The 14163-nt window shown below is 39.4% G+C and overlaps 1 protein-coding gene across 1 annotated transcript; it reads right to left on the bottom strand.

Annotated features, from left to right (window-relative positions):
* Positions 1-1870: 1870 nt before the first annotated feature.
* LOC104104960 (vacuolar-sorting receptor 1-like) lies at positions 1871-8114 on the bottom strand. The gene is made up of 12 exons (XM_009613178.4): positions 7502-8114; positions 6123-6815; positions 5179-5267; positions 5016-5085; positions 4849-4932; positions 4318-4394; positions 4127-4208; positions 3924-4006; positions 3633-3699; positions 3198-3326; positions 2842-2948; positions 1871-2154 (listed from the first exon to the last, which is right to left on the bottom strand). The coding sequence occupies exons 1-12, from the start codon at positions 7794-7796 to the stop codon at positions 2059-2061; spliced, it is 1872 nt and encodes a 623-aa protein (XP_009611473.1). The 5' UTR covers positions 7797-8114; the 3' UTR covers positions 1871-2058.
* Positions 8115-14163: the final 6049 nt, after the last annotated feature.

The raw sequence follows: 14163 nt of genomic DNA, 5'->3' as shown, positions 1-14163 counted from the left end.
TTTTGAGGATGTATAAGCTTTAATCAGCTAACACCTTTGTATTTGATTTCTTTGCCTATGAGTGATGTTGTAAATGTAAATGGTAAGAACAGGGCTGAAGCATTGAAAAGGGTTCATGAACAAGTGCGGTTGCAATTGGAAAAAGACATATGAAAAGGTTGCCTATAGAGCTAACAAAGGCAAAAAATAGGTTCAAACATGGTGATTGAATTTGGGTTCACTTGAGAAAGGAACAGTTTCCTCATAAATACAAGTCTAAGTTGAATCCTCGTGGAGATGGACCATACCAAGTTCTTGAGAAAATTGGTAACAATTCTTACAAGTTGGATCTTCCAGGTGAATTTAAGGTGAGTGCGACATTTACTGTTTCTCACTTATCTCCTTTTGGTGTAGATATGCCGAATTCATGGACGAATTCTTTTCAAGAGGGAGGGATTTATATGATCCTAGATAGTTCGGGAAGAACGGAGAATATTAAAGATGATCCCGAATTATCTAGTGGACTGTTGACTCGCTTCAGGTCCAAGAACGCCCGAGGGAAGCACGCTAAGGAGTTGCATGATCTTCAACAATTGACTAGAAGATATTTGGAGAGTCACTTGGAGGATTCATGCAAAGAATACTATGTTTGGAGTCTTGAGAATTGAAGAATCAAGACCCCAAGCCAAATCGTGTGACACGGTTTCACCAACCGTTGGCTACGGTTCAAGAGGGGCCCGAAGAGATGAAGAAAATAAGCTTTTGAAATTCGACACGGTTTAGCTATGTGTTACGGTTGAGGTTACGGTTTGGCCTGGCGAGTTTTTTTAAAAAATTAACTTTGGAACTTTTCTTATTTTACCCATTGGGTATTTATAATAGCCTATGGGTTATTTCATTAGCCACTTAGCATATTTTGACATAAGAAAACTCTTGAGAGAGATTTGAAACCTCTTGGTTCGAGTTCAACTTTGGATTACCTGTTTTCAAGAATTGGGTTTTTGAGGGTAATCTTCTTCTCCTTTCTTTATATTTAGGATTTCTAATTTATCTTCCTTGGGAGGCGATCAGATAGTTTTTCGATTGTTCCTTGAAACGTTCACTTATGGTTCTAGTTTTTCGTCTATATTTCATTATTAAGACTATTTTCGCTTATCTTAATCAAATATATTATTAGTTTTGCTTCAATTATTGTTGTTTTCATATTTCGCTGTTTTGTTTTTATCTCGGATCGTATCACACTTAAATGTAAAAAAGACTTCATAGGAAGCCTAGAGAATACATTATGAATAATCTCTTCCCGTATTTTAGATTTTCTTTTTGCGGTCTTCTTTTCCGTAGGAAAAGCTTTGTAGCCAGCTACACGAGGGTTAATAGCGTAGAACTTGTGTAGTTAATTACCAGCAAGCTTTTGGCTCTTTTTCCGTTTCCTTCTTCGATCTTTATCCTTTTTTGTTTATGCTATCTCAGTAAAAGTTAATTGAACATTGTAAAATAAAAGATTACACCCAATAGCGATAATATAGTTTTACACATATAGACGACGTATGCAGTGATTATCAACATACAAAATATATTTTTTATTTCTGTAAATTTATTTAGGATGCTTAAAAAGTATATGTCTCTTCTATTAAAGAAAATAAAAATCGTCATTGGGAAGCTAGGTACCATATTAATTTTTTTTCATAGTAGGTTAGGGTTCAATCTTAAAAGTAATTTTAAGAAGAAAAAAACTTGTGTAGTATCTCAAAAGGGGCTACTGTCCCTCATTAGTTAGGAAAGTTCTGTATTTTACTTTATTAGCGGTGTCAATACAAAATGCTCTCTCAGAATATAGATACTGCGCAATTTCCTTATTTCTCAAAAGTAAAACACCATCGCGCAAATCCAATTCAAGGAAAATTTCCCTCCATATTATTGGGTTTATGTGCATTGTTAGGACATACATGTACATAAATAAGATCTAACTTGTTCGTCTAAATGAGAGAAGTGTGCTAGAGGAACTGGGCATAAGCACAAAAGAACCTTAGGCTGACTAAAAAGAGGAACTGGTCCAGTAGAGACCGCAATGATCTATCATTAGACGTTCCCATGGGAAACATGATTTGCCCCCTCTCCTTGATCCAAAGGCATATATTGTGCCATGATGGCGCGAATCTCTGAGTCCATGTATCTCTGCATATACAAGGTTTCACGATTTAGTGAAAGCAACATCGAACAAGAAAACAGATTAAAAAAACTGTATTGTATCTGCGAGCCATGCATCTCTACATCCCGATGGATTTCAAGCTAATTCCAGTAAAGGCAAAAAACCCACTTGAAAAAGAAGAGACAAATATGTCCTAAATATGGTGGTCGGAGAGATACGACATCAGAACAAACACTTTTTAAACACCTTTCTCTGTGACATAGCATCAAGGAAAGATATTATCCACTCCAAAAGGAGTTTCACTCTAATATCTAATCCAAAAGCTCTTAACTTTCTTGCTTTATCAATATGGTGGGATTTGGTGACACATCTGATTCTTGGAATCTCTTTTACTGGAACTTATGGTAAAGTAAAAGGAACTTGTTGGCTCCCCATAAGCCATCTATCACTCTATTAAATAACGATCGAACAACTTCGATAGGTAACTCAAATGCAAAATCCAAAAGGAAAAGCATCGCAGGAGATTTGGCTTCATTTTTCTAAATCGCTTTTCTAACAGCAATAGTTCTTAAGAAATCATTGTCAATTACTATGTAAAACTGGTTACTTAGAATTAGCATAACATTTCAAAAGCTTTTAGTTTTGTGTTTCCACCAGATGACGGTTGTCTGTCTTTGATGAACTGAGATTAAGAACATTGTACAAAAACATACCCGAATCCTATACTTGTATACAGCATATCCTACAACCACTGCAACTGCCAAACCCAAGATGATAGTCCAAACAAGGCCCCAGCTGAACTCTGACTTGGAATCTTTGCCTGCAATTTTTCCAACAAACTTAGTCCCAGAGGAGATCGACGGACATGCAGCTTTGAGAAACAGTGGATCAAAGTCTCTAGCATGAGGTTGGTAAAATTCTATTACATTTAAAGAAGCTAAATCATGCAAATATCCCAACCATCATATTTTAAAAAATTTACTAGCTTCATCAAAGCCAAGGATATAACAAACCCTATGCCTATCATTACAAGTATACTTTCAACAAGTTGACAACTTCTTCAACTTACTTATACACGTGTCATGTTCATGCATGTACAACAAATTGCCGCCGCAACTGCAATCAAAACTACCCCAAGTGTTCTTGCATTTGCACGCAGGACACTGGCATGCCAGCTTCTCCTTGCATTCATCAATATCTGAAGAAGGGCCAAAATTGAAGAAGAACTTGAAGTATTACAAGATTATTGTTAAACAAAGACTCTATAAATAGAGAGCAACACTGTTCCGACACCAACCTCTCTGGCATATACAGATCAATGTGTTCTTAAAGACAGGAAGTTAAAAGATATGGTCTAGTGGAAAGAGAAAGGTGCAAATATTTTTGGGGCAATTAAACAGAGTCAGAATCCAAACTCAAGGAAAACAAAGAATTAAATGCTGAAATGCTCTCCAAAGAACAAAATATGTCGAGAACTGATACATAGTGAACAGGTCCTACATACCTTCACAACTGTTCACTCCATCACCTTTGAATCCTGGTGGACATTTGCAACCCTTTGTGTGATCATCCTGACAAGACAAGGATAAGACATATAATGCCTCTGTCTACAGAAAGTCGTTTGAGATAAATGCCTTATGAACCCGACAAACAAAAACATCTCAAATTATGAATCACTGCTCAAGTAAAAACCAGAAGGAAGGAAGCCGCTTAGGGCATGCCATCCAAGAATGAAAAGAGTTAAGGAGGACAATTCAAAAGGCAACGATAATCATGCTTGAATACAGCCTCTTACAATGCAAGCAGAATATGCCCTGCCATCTTGAGTCCCCTTCCAACAGCCTCCATTGTTTATTTCACATCGCAATGCTCCAGATGCTGTCAAAACCACAAGCTCTAGAGATTAAGTCTCTGAAGGCAACACGCATGTGATTGCATCACAACAACGCCAATTGTTGTGTAATAAAGATGATGACAATTAATGCACGAAAAACTCACCTTCGCAGTGAGTATAACCATCACCAACAAATTTTACTCCTTGAACTATGGGGCATTCACATACTCTACCACGGAAAGTATCCTGCACCACAATTTCGCACATGGATCAGAAACTGAACAAGCAGAAAATAAAACTGGAACTCAGTGAAATAATGTTTGTCATATAGCAGTCCATTGACAAGTAACTCTACCCGGCACGCAGTAATGTTAGCAGCCTTGTCCTGCCAGCACCCACCATTTGATTCTAAGCATTCATTTGTTTCTATTTCTGCAAGCAAGTACCAAAAACAACTTTAGAATACTACCTCGTTGAAAGAATGTATAAACTACAGACTAGCTGGCTCTGAAAACCTGTTTCAATGGAATAATCAAAATTTGACAAAGCAATTGTACCTAACACAGTTTTTATCATATCAATAATTAAAAGTTGGAATACGCCGGATAGGCAAAAGCTAGATCTGCAAAAATTTATAAAGATAATATTCTATCACTTCTCATACTATCTTCTTTTTTTGAGAAGGTAAGCACAACTTCTTATATTTTCACCAGTCTTTGATTCAACACCATTGGAGATGCAAAAAAGAACAGAGGAAGATCCCACCAGTAAGAGACATCTCTTTCAGTCTTCTGTCCCATCTTAAAGAAAAGCCACAAGCAGCAGGAAGCTGATACCAAATAATTATGGTCTTCAAGATGAAGAAAAAAAGATCAAGGAAAATGACCTTCAGTTAAGCAAATTGCAGGCTCTGTTGTCTCCTCAAAACCTGAACAAATCGCCTTGAGGACTGCTCCTTTGTCCAGCTTACCTAAGATGAAGATAAATACTCCAAAATAAGAATCTTTCTATTTAAGTTGAACACACACTAACTCTACATCAAACGAGGTATACCTCTGTACTGTCTATTGTTTATAACCAGAGTTGGCAAGATAGTCACATCTCCACGAGCACCCTTGCCTATCTGAAAGAAGAAACGTAAAAAGTGAAAATTAATTCAAATAAGTCAAGGAGGCAATAAAGAAGAGTTGTCCTATCACTTCTGCAGGAGACACACCTGCGAATCCTGTTCAGCCTTTAGAACAGGGTTGTCAGTATCTGCTTCAGGATCTCCAACACATTTTTCAATCTGTTTGACGTCAAAGCCTACAAAGTCCATCGAGATAAAAAGAAAATTTCAAGATATCATTTCAAATTTCCATAAAGAGCAAGGAGAATCAATTAAAGCACAGGAACCACATAACAAGGCACATATTCGTCTAGCCATGAGCAGCAGAGACCTTAGCTAGCTCCAGAGAGAAAACATGGAGGACTCTCATTTGGCCCATATCTGATACTTGAACGGTTGAACCAACTTAAAATCTAATGGCATTAGTATACAAGCGCATAACAAAAACTACCACATGCTATTGGATTAATCATTATCATACGGCTAATTCTTTCAGACTGTTGTCAATTGAGCCATCAATGCGAAAACAAAAGTAGCACACAAGAAAGAAGGTAGATTCAACTGCACATATTTTAATTTTCAGCAAAACAAATCCATTTAAGTTCAAGCAGGATAATAACTATTTTTGGATCCCAAGTTCAACAAAGCTATGATCTTTCGGTGGATCACAAAAATTGGACAATAATGACGACAGCTTCTAGTTCTTAGAGCTCATGAACAAGGATGAGAAGACAGGAATACCACAAAAAGTACAGTTACTAAATGACCGGCACCGTCACATTATAACAACAACCACAAACAACAACAATCCCAGTGTAATCCACAAGTGGGGTCTGGGGAGGTTAGTACGTACGCAGACCTTACCCCTACCTTGAGAAGGTAGAGAGGATGTTTCCTATAGACTCTCGGCTCAAGGAAAGAGTAGTCAAAAGGAAATACAGTAGTAAACAGCCTTATGGCATCATCAACACCATATGTACAATAGTAAAGCAATGCTGTGCATAAAGTGAAAACATCAGCGAAAATGTGAAATCAAAGAAACTCCAACCTACCAAGTGACTTAATTACTTGATCTGCACATTCTGTCGTGTATTTCTTCTCTTTCATGGGGCACCGTATTGCAAAGTCAGTGACATAATCCCACCACATCCAGGGTTTTCCACTTTCATTGGCAACCTTGAAAAAACAAGCCTGCCTTAAGTTTTGCAGAACAACATCCTTTCCATCATAACCTTTACTGAAGTCTTGCTCAGGGTCTGGAGCACAGTATCTGCCATGATTGATGCACTGAGACTTGCATTGCTTGCTCAAAATAAAAGCCTCTGGGCAATACCAAGTTATGTAATGGGGAGTAAACTGTGTATAACCCTTCTGCTCAAGTATCTGGGCAGCCCCTTTGAAGTTTTTGACAAACTCTATCTGGCTTTCACACTTGGGGCCACACTCATCATTACTGTTGGTCCAAAATTCATACTCCACTCGTTCATCAGGATGCGGAAGAGCCTCTCTCCAATCGAGGTTTATGTTAACCATTTCTCCTCTAGAGAGTTCCTTCTTGATGCTATCCCCAAGGGATTTGCTAATTAAAGCCGATGGAATAGTTATATTTTGCAAATAATCTGCCTGTGCATCCTCTTCCTCAGGGGTGTCCATGGTAATTAAAGGTTCAACACGGTCATCAGCAACAAGAATAGCGCCTGCTCCAGCTCTCTGAGCATTCCAAGCCTTCAGTGTGAAATAGCAATCTGCCAGAACAGGAACAAACAAAGAACAAGAAAACACGTGTTAGATGTACACAATTTAGACAAGCTTCCAGATAATCCATGATGATGACAACAACTACATACTCACATAAGTTAATGTAAGTGGATATATTGTCTAAATTTGTCTCTACATGAAACTAGTACAATAAGTTAACAAGCAAAATCAGCCAAACACAGAAAACATGCATATAAATAGTACTCCTTCATTGTTTATTACAAGAGCCAAATAAATCTATCCTCACAGTTGCAGCCAAATGAATCCATCCTCACAGTTGCATTACATTATTTAGCCCACCTGTTCTTGCATTTTCAGAAAAGAAAAAAAGGCCAAGGCATTTATTAAACAGGCGTAGAATTTGTCATGTTTTATTAACATGGTCTATATCTGATAGAGTAATTCAAGTGGAAAAAGGCTAAAATAAGATAATATATATGAATGCTACTCTTCTTATTATGTGAACAGAAAACAAAGTTTGTTAACTGAATTAGCAGGAACCCCATTTAGCAGAATATTAAGACTTAAAACCAAGTAGCATTATTTATAACGGTGGTGTCCAGTCAGCTTGCGCACACTTGACTAATAATTGCTACCAAGGCTTAGACATGTGGGACTTAACGCCAAGTGGCAATCCAATTCGAAGGCAAAGAGAAATATTTGAAAAGTTTACCTCCTCTATCAACAAGAAGGAAGACAGGCATGGCACCAGGCTTAGATTTGAAGGAGATATCAAAATCTGTAAAATTCTTACAAGACTTTTGATTAGCTTTTGGGTACATAACAATACCAACCATGGTTCCTCCATATTGTGGGACCCCAAAGTTCCCAATCGCACACTCATACACATCTTTGATTGAGCTTGGTGACGTTACTCTCAAGCTGTTCTTCTCCACCACAAATCTACCCAAACAAGACCCAGACAGCACACACAAAATACACACTAGAAACCCTAAATTTCCTTTCATCTTCACTTCCCTCAATCAGATAGAGAAAAATAAAGATGACCCAGATCAAGAAAAGTCAAAATTTAACCTTTAACAGCTGCTAAACCTACAAATTTACATGAAAATTCAAATCTTGATGACACCCAGATCATAAATATTAACGATCTAGCAAATTTTCACCCTTTATACCCACTGTAAGGTAATTTATTGACTATTAGGAGAAGAATAAGGGAAAAAGCTTGGGTCTTTGAACAAGTAAAGAGGAGAAAAAACTTCACGAGGAAGAAAAAACAAAAGGGTAAAGACCAAAGACTGGAGTCGTGTAAAATATGCTAAACTGAGGAAAGCTACGTGTATAAACAAAATTATCAGTGATGGGGATATCTGCTTAAGTTTTCATATTTGCTTTGTCCTTTTGGGATGTGGATGAAATATTAGTCCTAAGATAAGTAGAAGATGTAAACCTTAAGTAATTGCATTTGTATTAATGCTCACGATCATAATAATTATTAGTTCAATATTGGATCTTGGAGGGAAAAAAATTATGTCCACAACATTTAAGAACTATATTAGTTAGTAGTTCCAGATTGGATCTTTAAATTAGCTTGGAGTGAATGTTGTGATTTGAGCTAAGATATTACTTTAAATTTAGACTAAATAAGTAAATTGTATTAATGCTCATAATCACAACAATTACTAGTTCAAGATCGGGTATTTTCATTAACTTTGAAGTGAAAAATAGTTGAGTTAGGATCCAAAGTAAAGTAAAAATCAACTTAGAACTTTACAGAGTAAAATATGATATGCCATGTGACTGATTAAAAGGAGTACACGTGTAATTCAAGATGTAATGGCTGAGGACCGAACGTAGCCGCTGTGCTTGTCACCGGAACGGATAACGTTTATAAAAGTGTATTAAATGCTCTGCGCCCGGTAGCATTTACTAAGGAATATTCTACAACATTAAGAGCGACAGTCCGTTATAAAGAATTTGGCATTTACGCTCAACGTTACATCTTCATCAATGACCCTTATAATTGGCATTAAAGGAGGACATGATCCTAGGACCTTTTTCCTTAGGCATAACTATAAATAGTGAGCTCAATTACCATTGTAAAGGACACAAAATTTCTAGCCAGAACATATACTATATTTTATACAAAGCTTTATACAATATCACTCTCTTGCTTTTTGATCTCATCATTGCTGTGTTCAGAAATCGTGTTCATGAAATCACTATCTCTGCTATTTCATTTACATTCCAAGGCTAAGTACTGCGTATTTCTTCGATGATTACATTATTTCGGGATCAAATTAGTTCACTTGTCTAGAAATCACGTATAAATTCAACTGTAACATTTTACGGGTAATCGGTTTGGCGCCAACCGTGGGGCCTAGACAGCCATGTAATTAAATTGATCCTTGCCCTTTTTACTAACGTGTTTTGACTATTTTGTCTTAGAAAAAATCGCAAAAAATGGCAGATAACACGGTTAACGATGCACACAACCCTGAAATTCGAAGGGATCAACCTCATTTCGAGGACTCAATCAGTGACACCCGCAATGAGGGGAATGACGCCACGTCTATGCATGACAGACGGTACCTTCGACAGGTTTGGGAGACAACTTCCGATGATGCTGACGAGGAGCAAGTAGCGGATGCTGTGAGGATCCTGCAAGAGCAACAGGCAATCATCCTAGGCCATCTAACGCGGCAGGATCAGGTTATGACGGAACTGAAGCAGGCGCTATCAAGTGCTTCAAATAATGCAAACAGGCACGATCCAATTCCTCTCGTTGTTCCCGCAGACCAAACAACGCAGAGAGTCGACAACAACACTCCCAGAGGTAAAGTTGGCTCTGATGGGGCTGGGGGGAGAAGATCAGGTCTTAACAACGAGAACGATTCATTCAAAGATGAGCTTTCATGGTTCATGAGGGAAGTAAACGCTTGCATGGATCAAATCCCGGGCGCACCACCAGTATTGAAAGGCCCGAACTCGAAGAAGTATGTTCTATTATCGTACAAGACAAGTGCGGCACCAGTACTAATCCCGAAGCGTTTCAAAATGCCTGAAGTTTCAAAGTATGATGGAACTTCAGACCCACAAAAACATATTACCACCTACACAACAACAGTGAAAGGAAATGATCTAGATCCTCACGAAATTGAATCTATGTTGCTAAAGAAATTCAGAGAAACTCTCACGAGGGGAGCCCTAACGTGGTCGTTACTGCCCGAGCATTCCATAGATTCCTTTGAGATGCTCGCGGATTCTTTCATTAAAGCTCATGTCGGGGCTAGAAAGGTGCAAGCCCGGAAGGCCGACATATTCAGAATCGTACAAGGAGAATCAGAATTATTACAAGAGTTTGTTACACGATTCCAGAAAGAAAGAATGTTGCTCCCGACCGTCCCGGATGAATGGGCAGCTGAATCATTCACCAAAGGATTGAATTTGAGAAGTTCAGACGTTCCTAGAAGCTGAAGGAGAGCCTGCTTGAGTTTCAAGCAATAACCTAGGCAGATGTTCACAACCGGTACGAGTCAAAGATAAGGATTGAAGATGACCAGGTCGGTTCTACATCATCGACCAAAGGACGGGAGAAGAACAGAGAAAAATCAAAGGATGATTATGACGCGGATAGGCGGACTTCGAGAGGTCGGTTTTTGCCCTACGAGCGTACCAAAGGCCGTGGAAGAAATTTCCGAGCAGCAAACAAGTTCACCGTTGACGGAGGAACTGATCGTGGTTGAAGCAATAGATCACTTCAAGATAAACAAACATCGGGGTCTCGAGATCTTTGTTACCCCAGGTTATCAGAATATAACTTCAACGTCAGTGTAATGGAACTGGTGTGAGCCATGAGGAACATTAAAGAAGCACGATTCTCGAGACCTATGAGGTCTGATTCCAGCCAGAGGGATCCCAATTTATGGTGCGAATACCACATGACGAATGGTCACCGGACAAGGGACTGCTGACATTTTCGGGAGGAGGTGGCAATGTTATTGAAGAATGGTCATCTCCGAGAACTCTTGAGAGATCGAGCTAAGAACAATTACGGTCGTAACAGAGACAACACGGAATCCTCGAAAGCAGGAGAATAAACCCCATGCCAAACGATCAACATGATCTTTAGGGGGAACGAGATTAACGGGGTCACCTTTTTGGCGGCAAAGAAAACTAAAGTATCGATAACTCACAGCAAAAGACTCCGGGAGGACAATATCACTTTCACGAAGGAAGACGCAGATGGATTGCTGTTACCACACAATGGCGCACTGGTAATCTCTTTAAATGTGTTAGATCTTAAAATTAAGTGTGTTCTAGTGGATCCAGGAAGTTCGGCTAATATCATACAATAGAGAGTATTGGAACAAGCTAAACTCACCGGAAGCATTATTTCAACGACAAAACTCCTCGCTGGATTCAACCTTGCGAGCGTGACGACCCGGGGAGAGATCTTGCTGCTCACGAATGCTGAAGGAGTAATGAAAACAACTCTCTTCGAAGTAGTGGATGGTGATATGGGATACAACATCATAGGAAGGCCATGGTTACAAGAGATGAAAGTTGTACCTTCGACGTATCACTAATTGTTGAAGGTTTCGACGCCGGAAGGAATCAAGAAGATAAGAGGTGACCAACCAACAGCGAGGGAGATGAATGCAATCTAGTTTCCAGTAGCAAAAGGAAGGAGCGCACGACATAGCAATTACAGGAACCGACGCCTACTTCCGAGTTAGAAGAGGTTATTCAGGGGCAGAATCATCAGAACAATATTAGGTGCCGAGATATTTTCAAGTTCCGAAAGAAACGGACGCAACGAAATCCACGACAGAGGAACTAAAGAAAATGTCATTGTTCAAAGAATTTTTAGAAAGAAAATTTCACTTGGGAACAAGACTGCACCCCGAGCTCAGGTCTAGCTTTATTGAATTCCTTAAAATTCACACTGATTGTTTTGCATGGTCGTACGAGGATATGACAGGTATCCTGACAGAAATAGCCGTGCACAAGCTGAGTTTAGACCCCAACGTACCACCGGTACGACAGAAGAAGCGCCCTATTGCCGAGGCCAGGAATAAATTCGTCAAAGAAGAGGTAACCCGCTTGCTTAAAATCGGTTCGGTCAGAGAGGTAAGATATCCAGACTGGCTAGCCAATGTAGTAGTAGTTCCTAAAAAGAACAATAAATTTCGTATGTGTGTAGACTATAAAGATCTTAATAAGGCATGCCAAATATCGATCAAATGATTGATGCCATGGCCAGCACGAGTTGATGAGTTTTCTTGATGCTTATTCTGGGTACAACCAAATTAAGATGAACCGAGAAGATCAGGAAAAGACTTCATTTATAACAAATTTCGGTACATATTGTTACAATGTAATGCCTTTCGGGTTGAAAAATGTCGGGGCCACTTATCAATGGCTTGTAAATAAGATGTTTGAAAAGAAAATAGGAAAAACTATGGAAGTTTATATAGACGATATGCTCGTTAAGTCTTTGAATGCAGGTGACCACCTTAAGCATTTGCAAGAAACATTCGATATCATGAGGAAGCATAACATGAAACTTAACCCCAAAAAGTGCGCGTTCGGGGTTAGCTCTGATAAGTTCCTGGGGTTTCTAGTCTCACAAAGGGGAATTGAGGTAAACCCCGACAAAATCAAGGCCATAGACGATATCCCGGATCAATTATCAAACGTGAAGGAAGTCCAAAGACTCACAGGAAGGTTAGCAGCTTTGAGCAGGTTCATTTCCTGGTCGTCGGAAAAGTGTCATTGCTTCTTTACATTGCTAAAAAAGAAGAACAATTTTGAATGGACGTCGGAGTGCCAACAGGCTTTGAGGGACTTGAAGAAGTACTTATCAAGCCCTCCATTGCTCTCGAAACCAAAATAAGGCGAAACATTGCTAGTCTACCTCGCGGTTTTAGAAGTTGTGGTAAGTGCGGTTTTAGTCCGGGAGGACGAAGGTACGCAGTTTCCTATTTACTACGTTAGCAAAATTTTAACGGGAGCAGAAACTCGCTACCCACATTTGGAAAAACTGGCCTTATCTCTCGTAGTCGCCACTAGGAAGTTGATGCCCTATTTTCAATGCCACCCAATAGCTGTGGTGACTAATTTTCCTTTGCGGAACATCCTTCATAAACCCGAACTCTCGAACAGATTAGCCAAATGGGCTTTCGAAATAAGTGAATTCGACATAAAATATAAGCCGAGGACTGTAATTAAGTCGCAAGTTTTGGCTTACTTCATGGTCGATTTTAGTCCGGGACTGCTACCTTTGGCAACCAAGGAGGCAGTCATGGTGTTGAAATCGACGTCAGGGGTTTGGACCTTGTTTACGGATGGAGCCTCGAATGTAAAAGGGTCCGGGCTTGGAATAGTTTTAATCACACCTTCTGGGGAAACTTTAAGGCAAGCTATCAGAACAATTTCTTTAACTAACAATGAAGCAGAGTATGAAGCTTTGATTGTAGGGCTTGAATTGGCCCAGGGACTTGATTCCGAGGTTATCAAAATCAAATGTGACTCGCAGCTGGTGATAAATCAGGTTTACGGGATCTTTGACACCAAAGAAGAACGTATGCAACAATACGTGATAAAGGTCCAGGCTTTTTGGCACGATTCTGTGAGTGGTCAATTACTCATATCCCGAGAGAGGATAATGCAGAAGCGGATGCATTAGCAAACTTAGGTTCATCGACGGAAATAAAGGGATCGGAGTCCAGAACGGTGGTACAACTGATGAGTTCAGTCCTTGATACAGATGGTTACTATGAAGTGAATTCAGCTAATCTAGTCTGGGACTGGAGAAACAAAATAATCAACTACCTCGAGCATGGAAAGTTGCCCAATGATCCTACAGCATCACGAGCATTACACACCAAAGCTGCACGTTATAGCTTCAGGAAAGGTCAATTGTATCGAAAACTTTTCCAAGGCCCGCTGGACCGATATTTAGGAGCATCAGAAGCTTACTATGTCATGAAAGAAATCCACGAAGGGATATGCGGCAATCACTCAAGCGCAGAGTCTTTGGCGCTGAAATTAGTACGGGCAGGATATTATTGGCCTCACATGGAACAAGACGCCAAAGATTTAGTACGAAAATATGATAAGTGCCAATGCTACGCATCACTAGTATATCAACCGGTAGAACCCTTACATTCAGTTCTATCCCCGTGGCCGTTCTTGAAATGGGGGATGGACATCGTCGGACCGCTTCCACCGGCTCCCAGAAAGGTAAGGTTTCTTTTAATTTTGACTGATTATATTTCTAAATGGGTGGAATCAGGTTCTTATCAGAAGATCGGAGAATGCGAAGTGGTTGATTTCCTGTGGGAAAATATAATTTGTAGGTTCGAAATA

The sequence above is a fragment of the Nicotiana tomentosiformis genome, chromosome 7 (genome assembly GCF_000390325.3).
Source record: "Nicotiana tomentosiformis chromosome 7, ASM39032v3, whole genome shotgun sequence".
NCBI classification, from domain to species: Eukaryota; Viridiplantae; Streptophyta; class Magnoliopsida; order Solanales; family Solanaceae; genus Nicotiana; species Nicotiana tomentosiformis.
This window is presented reverse-complemented; position numbering and strand designations above follow the sequence as displayed.

Excerpts from the sequence above, each read along its gene's own strand:
- LOC104104960 (XM_009613178.4), bottom strand. The coding sequence starts at position 7,796 with ATGAAAGGAAATTTAGGGTTTCTAGTGTGTATTTTGTGTGTGCTGTCT. Across the intron at positions 5,086-5,178 it reads AGGCTGAACAGGATTCGCAG|ATAGGCAAGGGTGCTCGTGG; the intron begins GTGTGTCTCCTG and ends TTCTTCTTTCAG. Across the intron at positions 4,395-4,848 it reads TGCAATTTGCTTAACTGAAG|AAATAGAAACAAATGAATGC; the intron begins GTCATTTTCCTT and ends ACTTGCTTGCAG.